A 21,552-nucleotide genomic window follows, 5' to 3' on the forward strand; every position below is an offset into this window, starting at 1 on the left:
AATTCTAGCCCATTCTTTTCTAGTCTCTGCTCTATTCCTCCATCTTTTAATTCTCATATTCTTCAACTCTTCATCTATCAGAGATGTCAAAACGCCTGCACTGCGTGCTCATACTACAAGCAATACAAATCCAACAATATTCACTTTATTGCAAGATAACGTACCGGTACAATCCTCGTTCCTAAGAAAATGTTGTGCAGGTTCTTGAGCGCACGCAGTGCAGGCACTTTGATATCCCTGCTCTGTATCCTCCAACCACCTTTTCTTAGGTTTTCCCCTAAGTCGTCGGCCTCCTGGTTTTCCTTTAAAAACTTTCTTAACCATTCTCTCGTCTGGCATTCTTATCTCATGTCCCAGGCATCTCAGTCTACTAGTTTTTATTTCAGTTACAATATCTGGCTCATTGTATAGCTCCTGAAGCTCTGTATTCCTTCTTATCCTCCACATTTCTCCTTCTTTCACTGGAACAAAGATTCTCCTCAAGACTTTTCTTTCTCATCTCCTTAAATTCTCCTCCTCTCTAACTGTCATCGTCCAGATCTCCGCACCATAGGTCACCACTGGTTTCATTATTCTGTTATATATAACCAGTTTTGAGTTCCGACTGATCGTATGTGATTTGAAGACTTTCGAGAGAGAGATAGATAACTTCTATTACCAGCTACTATTCGAGATCTTATTTCTGTCCCTATATTATTATCCCCTATGATCACTGATCCCAAATATTTAAATTGTTGACACTTTCCGTACCTCTTCCCATTAAGTTGTACTTCATTCATATTTCTTGAACCTCTCCAAGATGAATGCATATACTGTGTTTTACTATTATTTACTTTCAATCCCATTTCTTCTGCATGTGATTACAATATTATTAAGCTCTCCTCTAAATCTTGTCTTCTTTGGAATTTGAGGTTAATGTCATATGCATATACTAGATATTAAGACATTCTATTCATTAATGTCCCTCTAGGATTATTCGAATATCAGGTGATCACATGGTGATATCTCGACATTTGCTCGCTATCACTAATTTCATCTACGCTAAATAACCTAGTATTTGATACAGCACTGTTAAATTACCGACAAAAATTAAAATAATTACTATTTTAGTAGAATCTTTCTTACATATTTTCGTTTCCAGAGTTACAAATTCTCAACTGTCGTACCTGTTTCAGCATCTATCACAAGAACATACAATTATTATCCACCCCAAAGCTCAGTTTACCCTCAGCCAGTGACCGAGCCTTCAAGAACTTTTTTTTAATCGACAAATGAATAAGAAACAATGCATGTACATTGCACAGTACAATGAAACACAAGATGTTCTGCCAGTACTACGGCATTTTTTGCTTTCTCTCTGTGATAGTTGACTTTATTTTCATTTTTCGGAGCAATTCATGCAGTTCTCGTTAAAAAGAGGTGTTTTGATAGGAGGAACAATTTCACAGATATTAATGTCTCTGATGCGAACACATGTGCAAACATTATATTGTTTCATTTCTCACTATCTTGTGTAAGACAATAATTAGTTATTATGTACATAGTTCTCACATCCACTGACGAGTAAATACCTGAGGGATAAAATCATGCAATAGTTTTTTTTAAGTCATTGTGCATATAGACTAACAGAATGCTAAAATTTGGTAGGCTGTTACAATATATTTTCTTGAACATTTTCAAAATAAACGCCCTTACAATATCTTAATAATTTATATAATGAAAACCTAAAATGACGAGAGCAATCAAAGAGGGTTGCAGTTAACGTTGACGTGCGAATTATTAGGATGACACTAGTCAGGAGTCGAAATTTCTTTAATAATTATGCCATTTTAACTAGAATCTTTTCAGACGTAATCAGACTAGAATGCGGTGACGATGGAAAATTTTAGAATGAGACTGGCAAGGAAGATCAAATCTTAGAGAAATCCCGTCCTACGATCTTGTTTTTTACAGTAAAATTCACGTAACTCGTCCGGAATCGAATTTTGAGCCTATTGGGTGAAAAGTCGCTATCTGGGTGAACTACGTCTATTTCTGGCAAGGAAGTACGTCTCACGTTAGTGGTACTCATTTCTTTCAGTTTCGACATTTAATGACATTAATTATTTTATTCATTGAATTACATATACTTCTATAATTTATTATTTTGTTTGTAATGGAATGATTTATTATTCCGAAAAATTTCAAAGCATAGCTCTAATATATGAGAAAATGTATTTTCGAAAATTTAAATTCTAGACATTAATTCTTTCAAGAAACAATTCACGGAATACCTTAAACAAGCATCCATAACAAAAGCGAATAAAGACTGTTCTGAAATGGAGGAATATTCATAGTCTCTTTATATAAATTTGTCCAGAATCGATTTCTTTAAGTATACAAACACAAGAGAAAATAAGGAAGATGTAATGTAAAAAAATCTTCATTGTATAGGCTACCTATGCACTAAATGTAGAATCTGTTTTATTACAAGAGTAATTCAGTAATTTATTTTACTCTACGAGGGGTATTTTTTATTTTTACAACTCTTAAAAATCTCCTAAATTAATGTTTTAGGTAGGATTTGTATTCACTCTGAAACACTAGCGAATTCATCGCCACCATAGTAATGCCTATTCTTACGAGGGATGAAAGTTATCAAGTTAGATTATATATTTAAAACAAGTACAAGATAGTTCCAGTAGAATTTTTATATAAGTTACTGAGTTTTATGGAAGAAAGCAAATATCTTTTTACCAATTTTTCTTTCTACATACCTACCTCTTTTTAGGAAACGTCCTAGATGACTCTGTCCTGCCACTGCAGAACCTCGCTCCTGGTAGAATTCTACGAGGTAATAGGTTACGTCTGTCTTCCGGCTTATCCTCTTCAAAATTTGTCTAGGTTCCTAGAGTGGAAAGGCGACACACGAATTGAGACAAGTGTCCTACCAGCTTAGAGCTCATATAATTTCTTTCACGCAACACCAAATTTCTTGTTTTTCCGCCTTCGTATCATCATCATCATCATCGTCACCATCATCATTATCATTAACAAACCAAACTCCTTTTGAACACGATTTGCATGCAGTGAGAAATATGACATAATATTCATTTTCGTCCTTTCGCAGGGAGTACAACCTGAAGCCGATAATCGCAGAGCAGTACGGCGAGCACGGCAGTATGTATTATGCGGTGGCCGTGGTGAAGAAATCCTCATCGTACCAGTCCATAGCTGATCTCCGGGGTGCAAAGTCTTGTCACACCGGTTATGGACGCACTGCCGGTGAGTACGGCTCCCCATTTCTTATTCTCCGTTAATTCCTATAGCTTTTTCATAATATGTCTTGTTTTTCACATTAATTTAAGCGTATGCATATTTAGTCAACAGTCAGAAGGCTGGTTGGAACCTTACAAGTGTCACCAGTAAGGTATCACTCGTGAGGCAACTAAGCCAGGAGATAATGAGATAGGATGGCCAGTTCCTTTTCCCCTCTATTGCATACATCGCTTACTACACAGTAATATATTACAGTAATCAGACTTTAGATGCATACAAACAAAATTATTCTTCCTCTGACACTTATCGTTAAGTGAGATGTACTGCATGATAATAGACGTATCAGCCAGAACCTCAATCAGAGGTAAATTTCAGTGTTGAGTAAATAATAGGTCAGTATTTATATTCTTATATTGCAGTAACAGCACTATTAGAACGATTAGGCCTGCTTTTGCTTTTCTCTTTTACCTAGAAAATGGATTTGCCTAACAAACCTAACCTAGTTTAACCTTCTCTTATATGAAGGAAGAAGAGAGGAGAGGTTGTAGTGAATTGAACTTCTCTTTTCTCCTCTATTATCTTTCCTTTTAGCCTCTCTTCTATCTCCCTTCTCTCCTCTTCCCTCTCCAGTTTCCTTTCACCTTCCTGTCGCTTCTTTCCTTTCTAGTTTAATTAGTTAAGCACATTTGTCAATTGTTTCCATCTGTGTTAACTTTATACTTGGAGTTAATTTAAATCTCTCTACCCACACGTTTAATCTGATGTGTACTTGAACCGTTGTTATAGTATCATAGGATTAAATTAACATTTTTCATTTTAAAGTAAAATCACAGTCTAGTATGTACAGTCACTAAGCTCAATGCATAGGGAATATGCATCCATAGATAGTTGCTAACCACTAGGATCGCTACTATCGCCTCATCACAGACAATCCGAAATAGTACCGGCACAGTACTCTCAACAACTCAAGCTTCGTGACTGTATATACTAGACTGTGGTAAAAGCATAAAAAAATTCAAGCGTGTGAAAAGCTGATTATGGTTCATTGCTAAAATGACTGCTTCTTACGACCATTAGACAAATAATTCAAATTGTCAGTATTATTTCTGTAAGAATAAATTATGCTTTCACTGTTAATAATATGTCTAGCGATCGATTAGCTTGGATGGTAGAGCAACTGACTGCAGATTGGAAGTTACCAAGTACAATTCCAGGTGGTGACGGAATCTTTCTCGTTGTCTAAATGCCCAGAAAGGCGGCGGGGTTAATCAGCCGCCTGTCAAATTGAGTGTCGGGTCTTCCCCGAGAGTATAAGGCGACGGAGCTTGGTGCCGACCACACAACTCGTTCTAATGCCGTGGTCATGAAAGCAAGGAACTCTACCTCCATGCTCACCATGCGATTTCATGTCTTGTAAATGAGATATATTTCATCATCATTATTATCAGCAGTACAGCCCTGTTCGAGCCTCGGCTTCACTCAAGATCTTCTTCCAGGACTCCCTATCCCTGGCAACCATCTACTATTTTTTAACTCCAATCATACTCAGATCTTCCACTACTTCATTCAACAATTTTAGCCTTGGTCGTCCTACACTTCTTCCCTCTGGCTTGCATTTCAAATCCTTCTGGGTAGTTCAGTTTCTCCCATTCTTTTCACATGTATAGCCCACCTCAGTCTTGACACTTTAACTCTTACAATATCACGTGATTTGTAAAGTTGGTATAATTCATGATTATATCTTAATATCCGTTGAGATGTCATTAAATACAATGATCAAACTAAAGGTCTGAGATACACAAATCGATGTACTCCTTAACATTTATAATTACTGATTTAACATTTGACAGCTGACATTTGATGTTTATTATTTACTATGGGGTATATTTCTCTTTGCAAATGCAGAGCGTTCGAGCCAAGATGTCCATTCAGTACTGGTGGCCGCGCGGCCTCCAAATGCTATACGAGTCTCCCGTCTCCCGTCAATCGGTGACAGTAATTTGCTGCAAAATAAAACTCATAATACAAAAAATAAAAGTAATTGCTGGAAATAGTGACCTTCGGCATTCAAGCATGTTTCACATCGCTACAGTGCATTTCTGGACACTTTCTGTAGTTGATTTTACTTGTGTGATGCACTACACGGATTTTTGTACGGTTTTAACTTCAACAATTTAGTGGCGTGTTGAACTGAGGTTTTTGAGACTCCTACTTCCTGGGCTAATCTGCGCAAAGATTTGTGAGGTCTTCGTTCTAATCGAAAATATATTTCATCTAATGTTTCCTCAGTTAAGGCCCGTTTATTCACTGGACGCTTCTTATTTTGAACTGAATCTGTCTCGTTAAATTTCTTTATGAGTCTGTATATTGTTTTCTTATTAGGCACAGGACCATCGGGGAAACGACGTCTGAATTTTCGGCAACACAGTCTCTACGTATATTTCACGAAAGTCTTGCATATTAAAATGAGTTGTTCTGTACTGTACAACACAACACAAACGAGCACAACAGAGACGCTGTGGGAATCTGCCGTACTAGCGAGAGGCATAACGCCGGGACTCGCATCATCCCCGCCCGCCAACCAGTATCTGCGGTAGTAGGGAACATCTTGGCTCGAACGCTCTGTATGTCTGAACCTACACTTCATTTACCTTTATTTAACTTGCAATAACGTTATTAAAATATAAACTAACCTAAGTCTACTCAAAAATGGTGAAGAATTTTTATTCTACTAGTATTTCCTTTCATTATTTCTATTGGATCTGTTGGTAGTGGCCGAGTATTAATAGTATATTCTCTGTGTTGCTGTAACACAAGTTGACAGCTAACTAATGAACTTGTTCTCTCACAGGCTGGAACGTGCCGCTGTATTTGCTGCTGAACCAGTCCCTCATCAGCAGGACTTCCTGTCCCTACTCAGAAGCGGTTTCCACGTTCTTCTCTGGCGGCAGTTGCGTTCCCGGCGTCCCACATGGTCCCGAGTTACTATGTAGTCTTTGCGCCGGGAACCTGGATACTGGAGGTGAGTTACTCTTTGGTATTTCCTCATCCTGCAAAGAGTGATTCACTGAGTTATACTGAAACGTATGGAATATATTCCTGAGATAATTCTGACTTTTCTGCCTGCTCAACAGCACCAAAACATTACTGTCTCAGTCGGGGAAGGGTGGAATGGGGAGTTAAGTAGTAGTAGTAGTAGTAGTAGTAGTAGTAGTAGCAGTAGCAGTAGCAGTAGCAGTAGCAGCAGCAGCAGTAGTTTTATTTTGCCTGGCAGAGTTAAGGCCATGAGGCCTTCTCTTCCACTCAACCAGGTTTCAATAATATACGTGAAATACAAAATTAGATTATAAAACAACACAAAAGAAAATACCTTAGAAATTACATAAAATATAGTAGAAAATTACAATAGTCAAGATCAGTTACATAATATAAAATTACGAATAGTCAAGATCGGTTACATAATCTATAAAATAAAGTAGAAAATTACACATAATCTAAATCAGTTACATAACATAAGGGGAATATACACACTCACACACACACATACACATACACAATTTATAAGACCTAAAATGCTCGAGATAAATTCGACGATTAATTCACTTGAGATATATTATACAATTAATATACTAAAAGGAGAATACATGTGGGTTACAAGACATAAAATGTTGATTAGCAAAGTCGTACTAAATGGCATACAAATACAAATGATGTAGTATATATCAAGATAATAAAAAAAAGAGAAGAAAAAAAAAGAAGAAGGGTTGGGGTCTGTAGTGATACAATCGAGTTAATAATTCCCAGGCCTGGAATAGAGGTATTGAAATCGTCATCATCTTGTAGATCAGCGGTCGTCAGTACAGAGCACGCTCGGACTAGCGTCTCTTACCCGCGGATAAGAGACTACACTATGTTGCACCGTAGCTGCTGGTGGGTATGCTCTATCCCTCTCTGCCTGCTGCACGACTGTGCATTTGATGTTGCTCCGGATACTCTTTACCCAGAGAGCTCCAGCAAAGTAATTTATGATTTTCAGATCAATCAAAGCAATTTATGTTTTTCAGATATTTAATAAAATAACACAGTTTTCTTGCAAACCACAAACCAGCCACAATTCAAGTACTAACTGTCGATCCTGGCAGGTATTTGAGAATTGATATCTATACTCAAGGAACAATAATTTCAAATTGTTGGCGGGAGGAATCCAGCAACTACCTCAATGAACTTTAAATTTGTAATATTTCTCTGCTTCCAGATCGCACATACGCATGCTCCGCCAGCAACAACGAGTCTTTCTTCGGCTACACAGGCGCTTTCCGGTGCCTGGCGTCCGGTGCTGGAGACGTCGCCTTTGTGAAACACACTACCGTCGCCGAGAACACAGGTGCGTGTGGAAACGTGACACTTCACACATCGGCGCTAATTAATTCGGTTACCTGTGAGCAAAACATTATTTTACTCAAAGATACTGATTGTAAGCCCAGTTTAACTGATGAGCTCTCACTGAAGAAAACTGTGTTCGATTTTTCTTTCTTCCGGTATTTTCTGCTGTACTTTTCTTTTGGTGTCTCTCGCATCTGTAGAGCATTTTAATTCTTGGTTTGGCATCGGGCTTCAATTTTTTCATGTTCTTTAAAATGCATCTCTTATAAGATTTTGGCCGTTATGTTTCACATCGTTTTTACAGTAATCATTTTTGTTCATACCTATTTGATTTTCGCGTGTTAATACTCGTACTTTAGTGTTTTAAAATGTTACAATCTGTTGAGATGGAGTTTCCCTCGTTAATTAATAACCACCTTCCTCACAATATTGTTCAAATTGACGTACATGAAGCTTTTCCTCAACACATTTTGAACTGCGTCAGCTACATAGAAGAAAAACTTTGAAAAAATCCGGCTAATATAATAGATGCATTAGAGAAATGTAATCTCATGAACATATAGTAGTTTAACTACTATACAGAGTGTCCCAAATTGATATATTCAAATTCTGAAACACTATTTCTCAGCAACGAGATGAGACAGAAATACGATTTTTGCGGTTTTGTATTCCTTAAGCCCGTACATTTTCAAAATGGTCCCCTTCCGCCACAGTACACTCCCAACAACGACGTAAAACAGAGCGACATACCAACTGGATTGTTGCTATGGAATATCATTACAGGCATGTTCAATCTGAACTCTCAGTTCCTCCAGTGTTTGTGGTTTTGTGGCGTAAACTGTGTCCTTTAGAGCTCCTCATAGTTAGAATTCTGAAGGGGTTAAATCCGGAGGTCGAGGCGGGAACTCCGCAGAATTTCCTCTTCGTTCTATCCATCTCTGATTGAGTGTGCGATCGAAAAAATTCCTCACATTGACATGAAAGTGAGCTGGAGCCCTGTCTGGTTGAAAGTAAAACCCATTTTCATTCTCAGAGAAGGTCATTAAGACGTTGAATCGTGGTTTGCAACATTTGCACGTATTTCTCACCCGTGACAGTCCCTTCGAAAAAGTACGGCCCAATTGTTCCTCTAGAAGACAGACCACACCATACTGTTACTCCTGAAAGATTGACGGCCTTTTCTTGAAAGATGTGTGGGTTTTCGTTAGCCCAGCGTACACAATTGTGCCATTAAGTTTAAATGTGGCTTCATCTGACCAAACAATTAAGTCTTGGAAATCCTCCCTTTCATCATACGTGTTCAAGAACCACTCACAAAATTCCAGTCGCCTATCTGGGTCGTCCTCATTTAGTGCGTGGACAAGTCTCGGAATGTAAGGCTTCCATTTTTGAGGTTGCAAAATTCGATGAACACTGGATTTGCTGATACCAATCTCACGAGAACATTGCCTCATTGACTTCTTTGGGGATTGTGCAAAAGCCTGCATGACTGCATCAACACTGTCGTTATCGGTGGAACTACTCTTTCTTCTGCACCGCCTTTTCAACACATCTTGCACCGATCCGTCGACTTCAAGCTTACCTCGAATTCTTGTGATAGTTAACCTTGTTGGTGGTTGTGTTCGAAATTCAACCATCCAGCCTCGTTGAATTTCAACAACATTCTCCACTTTCCAATAACATTTCAGTATCCGCTTACGTTCATCGAACGTAATTGCACCGTCATGTTTGTTTTTAAACAGATGAACATGTTTACATGCTTTCCACTGCCTTCTGAATCATAAACCGTAAAAATCGCATTTCTATCTGATTTCTTTCCTGTGAAATAGTATTTCAAAGAGTGTATACATCAATTTGGGACACACTGTATTTAGGTACAACGTGAGCTAGGCAACAACAATATTTCTTCCAGTATTCCGTGGCTTTGCCTTTCGAATTATTTAATCTATGTCTTTATTTAATTCTCGGTGTAATCTTTTTTAACATATGTCTGCTGTAGAGGTTAATTTAAAACATATATCAATAACTAAAAATAATTCAGCACGTAGGCTATATTTTCATTGCACACCGACTCTTACGCCTCTTCAGTAAATATATAGTAGTAACGATGTGATATATATATATATATATATATATATATATATATATATATATATATATATATATATAGCTATAAATACTTAAAAGTATCACGGCTGTGACCAGTGGCGCCAACTTTTGGAAAACATTGGGTGGGCTCAACACTTGAGTTATAAGTTAAAATAAATGAATCTCATAAATATTAATGACACGACAAATTATTGGGTGGGCTCGGACCCCACTGGCCTGAATACGTTGGCGCCACTGGCTGTGATTAGTTTATATTAAACAATTTTTACACATTATTCATCTACATAAAATTAGTAAAACAGTTTCCTCATATAGCCTATATTTTTACAAGTTTTGACAAAAAATGAAATTAAAAAATTGTAATACAATTTAGCTTAAAGCTTTCCATTAGACGAAAATCACATGTTCAGATCGGGGATTTACGAAAGCCTCGCAAACTGTTTAATGAATGATTGGCAATATACAATGGAGGCACTATTACAAATGTATACGTAATTTTGTATCATTATTTTTATCCATCAGTATGGAAAATTGGTATCGTGTTTTCCAAGTTTGTCTATTTAAAAATAGATTATGAGCACTGATTGCATATTATTCTCAGATTTTTTTTTTCAATTTTTAGAGAAACTTTCAATAACTTATATTTCACAAGAGAACTTCCAGCGGAATTTTTTGCAACATATTCTCCATGGTGAATGTTTCACAAATAAAAATTAATTATTGGAAACTATGCCTCAGTTTCAAAACACGAATATACGATTATGCGTCGAATGCATTCGGTCTTCCAAACAGTGCTAAGTGCCTAATTGCTATCGACGTGACAGTCGAGGTTATTTCCTGAATTTCTATAATCTCTGTAGTGTCTTCTTTTATTTTTTTCAAAGCAGATAATTTGTTGCGTGGTTTTGATCACTCACCTCCTCATGCTGAAAACACTGCAATGTTAGTATTTTGCACCTCTAGGCGTCTGTGAAAATTACTTCGATTTAATGGGTTATACTGCAGTGGCGGCTGATTGACTGAGGCAAGTGAGGCCGGGCCTCAGTCATTTGGCTTAACAGAAATCAAATTTTGTGTTTTTATATAATGTATTAGTTATTTGAATGAAGAATCGCTGTAGAAGCATTTTAAAACTTTGTGATGTATATAGACCTGTTTTGCAGTAAAATTTACTCCTGAGGCCAGAATCGCTCGTGCAGGGTTTGGCTTGTGATGTATATAGACCTGTTTTGCAGTAAAATTTGTTCCTGAGGCCTGAATCGTTCGTGCCGGGTCTGTCTTCTGAATTTCCTGTATTTTCGCTGGGTGTGAGCTTGCGCTTAAAACGTTGTAGCCGAGGCACAATTCGTCTGGCCTCGTGGCCTGGTCAGGTTTCACTCCTCACATCCATGGGCCGAACTCAAGGGTAGAGTGGGGTGGGAATAGCAATGGTGACTTGTTTTCCTAAATAGGTCATAAATAACACAAATTCCAGCTCTTTGGCAGGCAGAGACGCACACTATTCCCTCCCCTTATGTCTCAGTTTATGACTTAAGCGAGGGTGTTGTACTATTGTAATTCGTAGTAAAGTAGTGAATCTGGGCCAATGTTGTTATGTATTTCGGGAAAATATAAACAGAAACAAATGCGAGAAATAATGCTGGTGTAGTTAATTCATTGTTAAAGTGTCCTTTTTTCAAGAAGAAATAATATTGAAAGAAAGGAAGTTTTAAATAAAGAGAGAGTCTACCGAGATACCTACGACATCGCTGACAATTTTTCTGACAGATAATCTTGAAACGCGAGTTTCTATTGCATCCTGGTATGGGCAACATAAATGGTTAAGTGGTAATGTGGTGTAAAATAAACTTCTCTGTTGGCCTTGTTCGTTGCTGTCAAGGGAAAAAAAATAAAAAGAACAGAAAGGAGGGGATTTTCAACACATAATGTGGGTTGCTTCATCACACTGAAACAGTCACTGAAACTCACAGCATAACAGCTTATTTGGTGAGTGACATTATTTTTCATCAATAGTAGGCTAATAATAATAGACTAATAATAATACTAATATTAATAATAATACAGTAATCATGATATTAATAATATAACAATAATTAATATCATAAATAAACATTTCCTATCGGAGGCACTTAAACTAGTTGCATCTGGCCTCACCGAGGATTTCGATCACCGGCCGCTACTGTTATACTGGTTATAGCAACACTCGTATAGAACATTAGTCTAATAACAATGGCAAAAAGAGTAAAACTACCCTAGGGAAACAATTACTGGCAGCATCTTTATTTACTTGGGAGTCTTTGGAATTTCAAACTTGGTGTCCCATTATGTCCCTGATGCTTCAATTTCGACGTAAAATGAAATTTATGTGGAGAATTACGCCCAATTCAGAATGTAAATTTTAATAAAAATATTTCGTTTTTATTGTAATAATAATAATAATAATAATAATAATAATAATAATAATAATAATAATAATAATATTCAATAACTAGCCATTTTTGCACCTGCTTTAGCCGTGGAGGTTTCATATCAACACTATATATTCACAAGTATTAATAGGAAAGTTGGAAATGCAAACTGCAACATAGCACTGAGAGTATGAGAGAAGTAAATGTAATGGCTTTTGTTTACAGATGGTAACAATACAGCGGCATGGGCTGCCGATCTTCACTCCAGCGACTTCGAACTGCTGTGTCCCAATGGCGGTCGTGCCCCTGTGGAGCAATACAGCCGCTGTCACCTAGCTGAGGTGCCCCCGCACATGGTGAGGAGAATGCCTCTAGTTAAAACATCATCCTAATCATTACGTCATCAACTACTTCTAGCCACTAATAAACCTAACCATAGCTATAACATTGAAAGTATTATATACTGTATAAGTAACGAAAACAGTAGAAAGAACGATATACACCAAGATAATAGACTACGGATAAGGACGAATGCGGCTTTATAGCAAAAAATAGCGACGACGATAACAATGGCGGCAGTTATTTTCAAACGACTTATTTTGTAAAATAAATTTGTAATCGAACACGTAATATTATGTAATGACCAGGGAACGGATTTATATGGACTAAAAATATATGAAATATGTAAATATATATGTAGTTATTTTTACCAAAATATGGAATTAAATATGGATTTTTACCAAAATATGGAATTAAATATGGACTTAAAATTATAAAAAAATGACTATGTACGTTAAATATTGGTACATTTTAATCAAACTAAACAAAAAATATAATGGACGTACCTTATCTTCCAATGTAGTTTCAACAAAACACAATTTTTATTGTCTGTTACCATAACAATAGGTTACAAACATTTCTTTCAAGTGCTGAAAAGTGAATCTTCTTCTATTGTCTCTGAGGATAGATTTATACTGACTAAAAGAGCGTTCGACGTCACAAGAAGTAACTGGTACATAATTCAATTTCACAATGTCTGCTGGGGATAAGTCCAAGTTAATCTTCACTGTTGATTCACCACTCATCACAGCAACAACCTTTTGTAGTTCTTCATATCCAGGGTTTTTTGAAAGTACAGTGTCCACCTTAGCTCTTACTGCATCTGCAACTTTACCTCTACCACGATTCAGTTGTTCCACAGTACTATTTATAATTTCAAAACTTTCAGATAGTGAAAGGTGCCTATTTTGGAGACTTTTGAGCGTTTTTATGATGCATGAAAATGTATGCTGAATGTGAGCTAAGTCATTCTTCACACTTATGTCACAGGTAACTGTTTTCGCAGTATCAATTGAGACTGCATCTTCAGAGTCCAATGCAAGGAGAACATTGTTAATAGAGTCTATATGTTCGGCGTAATATTCAACTGCTTCTAGCCATGTACCCCATCTAGTTAAAATTGGCTTTGGTGGCAATGGAATTTCAGGGTACATTTCTTTCAACACGTTAACTCTACTGGGAGCTTTGAGAAATACTTTTTTCACTGATGAAATCAACAAATCTACTTTAGGGAAATTGTCTCTGACCACTTCTGCCACACGATGAAATGCATGCGCCACACAAGTAAAATGAGTCAATTTAGGATATACAACAGATAATGCTTGTCCAGCTTTGACCATATAAGGGGCAGCATCGCTAATAAAGAATAACACATTATCGTACATAATACCCTTTGGCCACAGGATACCCATAGCTTCGTTGAACAGTTTAACTATAGTTTTGTTATTGCACTTTTCTAGAACATCACAATGTAAAAGAATTCGTTCAGAATATTGTTCACTTAACAAACCGATAACTACATTACCAACAAGTCTACCTTCTTTGTCGGGAGTCTCATCAATGGAAACCCAAATTGAACTATCTTTAATTTCATCTCTTATCTTCTGTATTGTCTCATCGTAGATGGATGGAGCATACGTCTTCCTAAGTGTTGACTCATCCGGGATTGTATGTTGAGTATATTTTTCAAGGAATTCCCTGAAGACCTTATTCTTTAGTTTGTAGAGAGGAATATCAGCAGAGATGAGAGAACGGCACAGGTCGATGTTAAACTCAGATCTTACATTCGATGTTGTTGGTTGTGTTAAAAACAATTGTCTCTGCTTGGAATTTAGTTGTTTGTTGGCCTGATGTTTACTAGTTGTAATGTGTTGTTGCACCAGGAACTTTTGTGTAGATGATACTGCACACTGACACAAATTACAAAATAATATTTTATTGTCAGTTGATAAACCATCTTCTTTAAATTCTGAAATGTAACTTGTTAGTTTTGATTTTAAATTGACTGAATGACGTACTTTTGGCATATTTACCGTCTTTATAGTATGATTTACAAAACTGAACCTATGTGTACTCTGACTGGCATTTAACTGTTGAGCTGCACAACTGAAGTCTGTTAAAAATTTTAAATTAAATTAATACAGTTTTGTAACTTACTTTCCCATTGTTGATAGGACTGCTAATTTTCAAATAACTCTGATGTTAAAGGGATTACTGAACATGTGTTTAAATCTCTATTGTTGAAATGTATTTTTAAAAGTTAATGGAATTTTGTTTTGTTTTATTGTTAAACCTAATATAATATGGACTGTTTTATATGAAATATGGAAAATATATGGAAATTAACGAAAATATGTACTAAACTCTAAAATATGGAAAAATATGGAAAATAAAAGTAGGATTTTTCAACCCTACACATTGTGAAACATAAAGATAATGCAAAATATAAATTATATTAGCTTTATAAGTAAATATGTATTTACATATAAATCCTTAATGACACATCACTAATTCAAACATAGACACACAAACATGAGTATACTAATTTAATCTTAAACTTCATGACCAAACGCTGTTCAAATACAAATTGCACTATGTTGCTTGCTTTTCGAAAACTATGTGAAGCGACTTTTTGTATCAGCCTATTGAGTTTCACATTCCTACCTGTTGAACCCATACGATGAAAACAAATATGTCTAACAGCATAACAGTAGGAGAAATAAAATCAATTTTAATGGCAACTGCAACAGCAAATAAAGATAACAATAATAACGACAACAACAATGACGATGATAAGAGTAACAATTTAGGTGTACAACACTGACAAAAATAACGACAATAATAAAGTTATCACATAATGACAATAATGATATCAGTAATAAAGACTACACAGTCAGGATAATAATGAGAATCGACTACAACGACAGTAATGACTACAATGATAGGAACAATGACAGTAATAGCGATTAACAACAATGACAATTATATAAACAATATCAGCGAAGATAACCATAAGAACAATAGTAACTGTAGCGATAATATAAAAAAACGCTACTATGGTAATAACGATAACAAAATAGTCTGCAACAAAAATGACGATAATAGCATTAACATTTTATAACGACTACAACTATGGAGATAATAGCTGTAACATGAATAACATCTACAAAAATAACGATAACTTTAACAGAAGCGACTGCAATAAAATTACGATAATAAAGATAACGACAATAATAACAGTAATAATAATGACTATAAGGACGGATAATAACGGTAACAAAATGACGATAATTAAGATATCAATAATGACTACATCAACAACGATGATAATAATATTGACTACAGCATTGACGGTAAAAACAAAATCATGAATGTCGACTAGAAAAATAATAAATAAAAACGATAAATACAATAACGACTACAAAATCAATTACGATAATAACGATAAAAATAAGAACGATTACAACGATAATAACTATAACAAAAACAGCGACTATATCAACAATGGCAACGATAACAAGAATAACGACTGCAACACTGATGGTAATAACGTTAACATTAATATCGACTACAACTATATTATGATTAAAACAATAACGATAATAATAATGACTATAAGAGCGGTAATAAGAAGAATAATGACTACAAAACCAACAATAATAACGTTAACAACAATAGTACAACGAAAACAGTCCACCGCTGTGTAGTAACGGTTAGCATGCCTGACAGTGAAACGAGCGGGCTCGGGTTCTAATCCTGGTTGGGACAAGTTACCTGGTTGAGGTTTTTTTTCGGGTTTTTCCCTCAATCCATTAAGAGCAAATACTGGGTAAATTTCGGCGCTGAGCCCCGGACTCATTTCACTGGCGTTATCACCTTCATCTCACTCAGACGCTAGATATTCATAGCAGTTGATAAAGCAAACAACGATAACATCAATATCGACTACAACAACAACTTTAACGATAAAAACAATGACTACATAAATAATACAATAACGGTAACAATAATAACTACTATCTTAATAACGATAATAAATATAACGACTACAAACTACAAAGATAACGACAATAATAACGCAATAACGACTACATCAGTAATGAATGACGATAACTAATAATAATAATAATAATAATAATAATAATAATAATAATAATAATAATAATAATAATGATAATGATAACGATAATGATAATGATGATAATAATAATGATAATGATAATGATAATGATAATGATAATAATAATAATAATAATAATAATAATAATAATAGTTTTATTTTCCCTGGCAGAGTTAAGGCCATCAGGCCTTCTCTTCCACTCAACCAGGATCAAATCACATACAAAAAAATACATACCGGTATACAAATATGAACTTAAAAATAATAATAAACATAATTAAGTAAAAAAGAGAGATTGAATACATATACACAATAAGTATTAACTTTAAAATAACAATAATAAAATATATATATATATATAATAAAAAAGAGACTGAATACATAATCACAAACAGGAAAATACATCTAGTATACAGTATTAACTTAAAAAAAAGAATTAATACATATTAATATAATCTCACAACTAAAGGAATAGTAGAATTAGTATGATCAGCACAGCACGTGTTACATTGAGACAATGACAATTACCTAGATATAAGTGTTAATGGAAAAATAAAGTAATGACTGTGTAAAATAATAATAATAATAATAATAATAATAATAATAATAATAATAATAATAATCATCATCATCATCATCATCATCCTTCACGAATTAGGCCTCTGTAGACCTGTTTCGGCCCCATCTAGCAGTCTTCTTAAAGGAATAATAATAATAATAATAATAATAATAATAATAATAATAATAATAATATTAATAATAAATAAAAATGATACCTAAAAAACTAATTGCATATTTGCATTTAAAATATATCTAAACAACTGAGGACTAAGACTACCCCTGATTTCGAGCAGCAGCGAATTCCATGAGCGGGCCATGGCTATTGAGAAAGAACTTGAGTACAGAGATGTCTGATGACGTGGTATTGATAGCAACAGATTGTGCTGTGAGAATTATTTCGATTATGATGTGAAGCTAGGAGAGTAAACCGAGAGGCAAGGTAGTTGGGTGTGGAATCATGTATAATTCGGTATAGATGGTTCCACACCCAACTACCTATATATAACTAACTATATAACTAAAGAATGCAACATTATCAGAAATAAGACAGATTACAGTATCGATGTCAGTAATATTATAATAACAACTACAACATCGAATTTCACAACAACAGTAATAATAATAATAATAATAATAATAATAATAATAATAATAATAATAATAATAATAACAAGGATTACTACAACAGTAACGACAGAAATAAAGATAAGTACGGCTGCAGCTGCAATACCGATATTTAAAATATTTCCAGTTGCAATAGCAATAGCTACGACGTACAAATAATTAAGCAGAAGACCTACGCCTATTCTCGGAGCGTGTTCTTTGACTTGATCAGTCCATTACCGGTATATTTAAAAGCATTTCCGTCCGATGAGCGTATAGTCAGCCAATATCATTGCAGTCTCATCCAGCGACTCTTTGAAGTTCAATACACTTTCATCCGATAAAACATTGTTATTATCGTATGACTAAGTAGATTCTAGAAATATCTCGCAATTTGCTTTGGGTTTATTTTCTATCGTTTGTCTGTTTAATCACGCAAATGGAAAGCGTATTTGACATTGTTTTCTTTGCAGGTGGTCACAAGTAACGACAAATCGGACAATGTACTTAACGAAATTCGACACGCAGTGCTGGCGGCCGGAGACTTGTACAGTCGGCGACCCGACCTCTTCAAGCTGTTCGGTGACTTCGATGGAACAAAGGACTTGCTCTTCAAGGTAACATCATCTGTATATGTGTACATATAGTCTGGAAAGAGTTTGAGTCAATTAGTTTTTAATTGAACAAAGTGAATTACACAATAATAATAATAATAATAATAATAATAATAATAATAATAATAATAATAATAATAATAAACTTACTTTAGATAAGTAATTAGGTTCGTTCCATTCTCACTTCTGTAAGGAATTTAAAGCAACATTTGGAACCAAAATTACAATCATAAATGAATAGGAGACCATCGCTTTTTAACACAGAACGAACAATGGACGGTAACCTTTTAGTGGAAGTAAACATAATCTTACCGATTGATACCTATTATTGGAGAAAAATTCGTTACGGCACCGTTATCGAACCCAGGACCTCTCAGCTCTGCGCTCTGAACGCCCTTTCCATCTGAGCTATACCGGGACCCGAATATATATACATGCTCCTGCATACATGGCTTGTATGTCTGAAATGCAGGTAGTAGACTATTGATGATACAACAGAAGAGTTCGGCCAGCGCCGTGAATCGGGTCCCGATATAGCTCAGATGCAAAGAGCGCTCAGCTGAGAGGTCCTGGGTTCGATTCCCGATGCCGGAACGAATTTTTCTCCAATAATAGATATCTACAGTATGACTACTTATAGTCATTGGTTATTGAATGAGGACGGCGATGCCACATATATGAATATAAGTATATTTACCTATGGATATTTTCTTGAATTAGAATCAGGAACAGACATGCCTCATTCATTATACGGATTGCTACGGTTTTAGGCCAACAAATGCCTTACGAATTCTGTCTCCGAATAACAAATTTAAGTTGTTAGTTCTGAGTGGGATATAGGCCTAAATGTGTTTCAGCAAGAAATTTTAATTTTAAGATTTAAAATAAGTAAGAAATGTTACCTGAGTCATGAAGCAAATAGGTTCACATATTCTATATATGACTGTTCCCTCACACAGCAAGTTCAGCGGAATTTTCTGTTATACACTTCGGATAGTTCTGCCTGTTCAGCTGGGAAATATTGATATAAATATAAAAAAAGAATACGAAATAATGCATCTTACCTGTGCCACAAGAGATGTTTAAAGTGTTTTCGTGCTGCCTATATATTATTGACATCTCCGAAGCAGGGGCGTATTTTGCGGGCTACCGGGGCTACCGGCGGTAGCCCAAGGAAATTACAAAAGAAAAAGTTTATAATATAACATAATGTAATAATTTTGTATTATTAGTTTTACCATAGTAATTAAAATTAAAGTAATTGTTAGATATATTTTGTATAATAATAGGGTCAGCGGTAGCCCAAACCCTTTAACCAGTATACGCCACTGCTCCGAAGATTGTTTTGAAATATTCATTTTTCTGTTTTTGTAAAATGTTCGAAATGACTTGCCGGATATTGTGTGCCATTTTTTCTTAACTGAAACATAAAAAATCGCTACAATATGCTGTACACCATATGCATCATACTCAATCAATTAAAACATAAGAAGAAAAAGGAATCGTTTGCATTAACTACACGAATAAGTAATCCCTTCAGTGTTCTCAAGCGATTAGAAAAAAAAAACAATAGCTTGCACTACACTACGCACAGATGAGTAATCCCTTCATTAGCTCATAATAAACTGAGATGAACTGCACGTAAGCAACGCCCCTATAGAAGCGTTTGAACTTTGATGTGTGCGACCGGCGCATTGTGGGAGGCAATGTTTCTGTAGCCCTACGTCTAGTAATGTCAAATATGGGGAACTCTATATTACTGAAGGACACTGTTATTGAAATGATATGGAAAGTCTTAATTAAACGTACAAGCATTGAATTTCTCATTTCGTAAATTGTCTACGTAGGAGGAAAGAATTGTGAATCAAATAAAATTGATGATTTATAACTATAATATTGCAATCATAGATAGCTTGAATTGGTTGAAATTGAACGGATTCTTATACCTCATTCCTGAATAGGTAGGAACACGAGTGAAATAGTGATCATAATCCTTAAAAAAATGTTAGGTACTGGTAGTTAATCCTTTCCAAATAAATATGGTGCATTAAACGTTTCAGAGGTGCTCCTAATCTTCTTTTCGTTCGAGTTCGATTGTAAATTTGTAGAGCTGACCTGTGTTGAATCGTGTACATATTACACATTATTAGGATTATTTTTTATCCGTTATATATTTAACGATACTACATCAAGCTGTATTAATTGCGCGGTTATCTATTCGTATAGTAATTTCGATGAAATTGGTGAAAGCGAGATGGTATTTTGGCGAGATTAATCCGAGAATTTGCCATTGGATTATCTGAAAGTTGCTTACAGTTGGTAAAAATCTTTGAAATTACCCAACTAAGCAACCAGCTCAACCGGGAATCAACCCAGCCTGAGCGCTGCCCCGGAATACAAGTGCAACTCGCTACCCCTGTACAACATCGATACCATGATTACGTTATTAGAATGCGATAATGCAAGTTTTATATATCCTACCAGTACATTACAAGAACGAAAAGGACAAAGTTGTTAAATTTAACTAGCTGTCAGGTACTGATAGCTTACGAATTTTTTTCGGTAGTCATTTTCGTAAATTTAGGATTGAAAATTAATAAGAACGGGGGAATTAAAATGGAAAGTCAAAATAGAAATGTAAAGAAAGAAAGGCTATTGTCATTATTAAATAGTGTTTTGTAAAATAAGGACATAACTAAAAGGAAATAACAGTTTATTTACAATGGAGCTGGCCTTCTATGCCCAAGGTTGCGAGTTCGATCCCGGGCCAGGTCGATGGCATTTAAGTGTGCTTAAATGCGACAGGCTCATGTCAGTAGATTTACTGGCATGTAAAAGAACTCCTGCGGGACAAAATTCCGGTACATCCGGCGACGCTGATATAACTTCTGCAGTTGCGAGCGTCGTTAAATAAAACATAACATTTTACAATGGAATTGTTAAAAAATTTATAGAATGTGGCTCTGAAATTTGGCCAATAAAAAAACACAATAAAGAAAAAGCTTTTGGCAACTGAAATGGATTTTTGGAGACGGCCGGACAGAACATCAAGAATAGAGAGAGTTAGAAACGAAAAAAAAAAAAAAAAACGAAGAAATGGAGGTAAACCAAACAAGAATGCTCATTATAAGACTTCCAAAGAAACTATGTGATTGGA

General features: G+C 35.4%; 1 protein-coding gene across 1 annotated transcript in view; it reads left to right on the forward strand.

Annotated features, from left to right (window-relative positions):
• Tsf1 (Transferrin 1) overlaps positions 1-21,552 on the forward strand; it is a 101,006-nt gene that overhangs the window by 67,723 nt on the left and 11,731 nt on the right. The window contains exons 9-13 of the mRNA XM_069833826.1: positions 3,110-3,264; positions 6,110-6,280; positions 7,514-7,642; positions 12,384-12,514; positions 18,255-18,398. Coding sequence (XP_069689927.1) covers positions 3,110-3,264; positions 6,110-6,280; positions 7,514-7,642; positions 12,384-12,514; positions 18,255-18,398 — 730 coding nt within the window. The remainder of the gene's footprint in view (positions 1-3,109; positions 3,265-6,109; positions 6,281-7,513; positions 7,643-12,383; positions 12,515-18,254; positions 18,399-21,552) is intronic.

The sequence above is a fragment of the Periplaneta americana genome, chromosome 8, assembly GCF_040183065.1.
Source record: "Periplaneta americana isolate PAMFEO1 chromosome 8, P.americana_PAMFEO1_priV1, whole genome shotgun sequence".
In the NCBI taxonomy this organism is placed as follows: Eukaryota; Metazoa; Arthropoda; class Insecta; order Blattodea; family Blattidae; genus Periplaneta; species Periplaneta americana.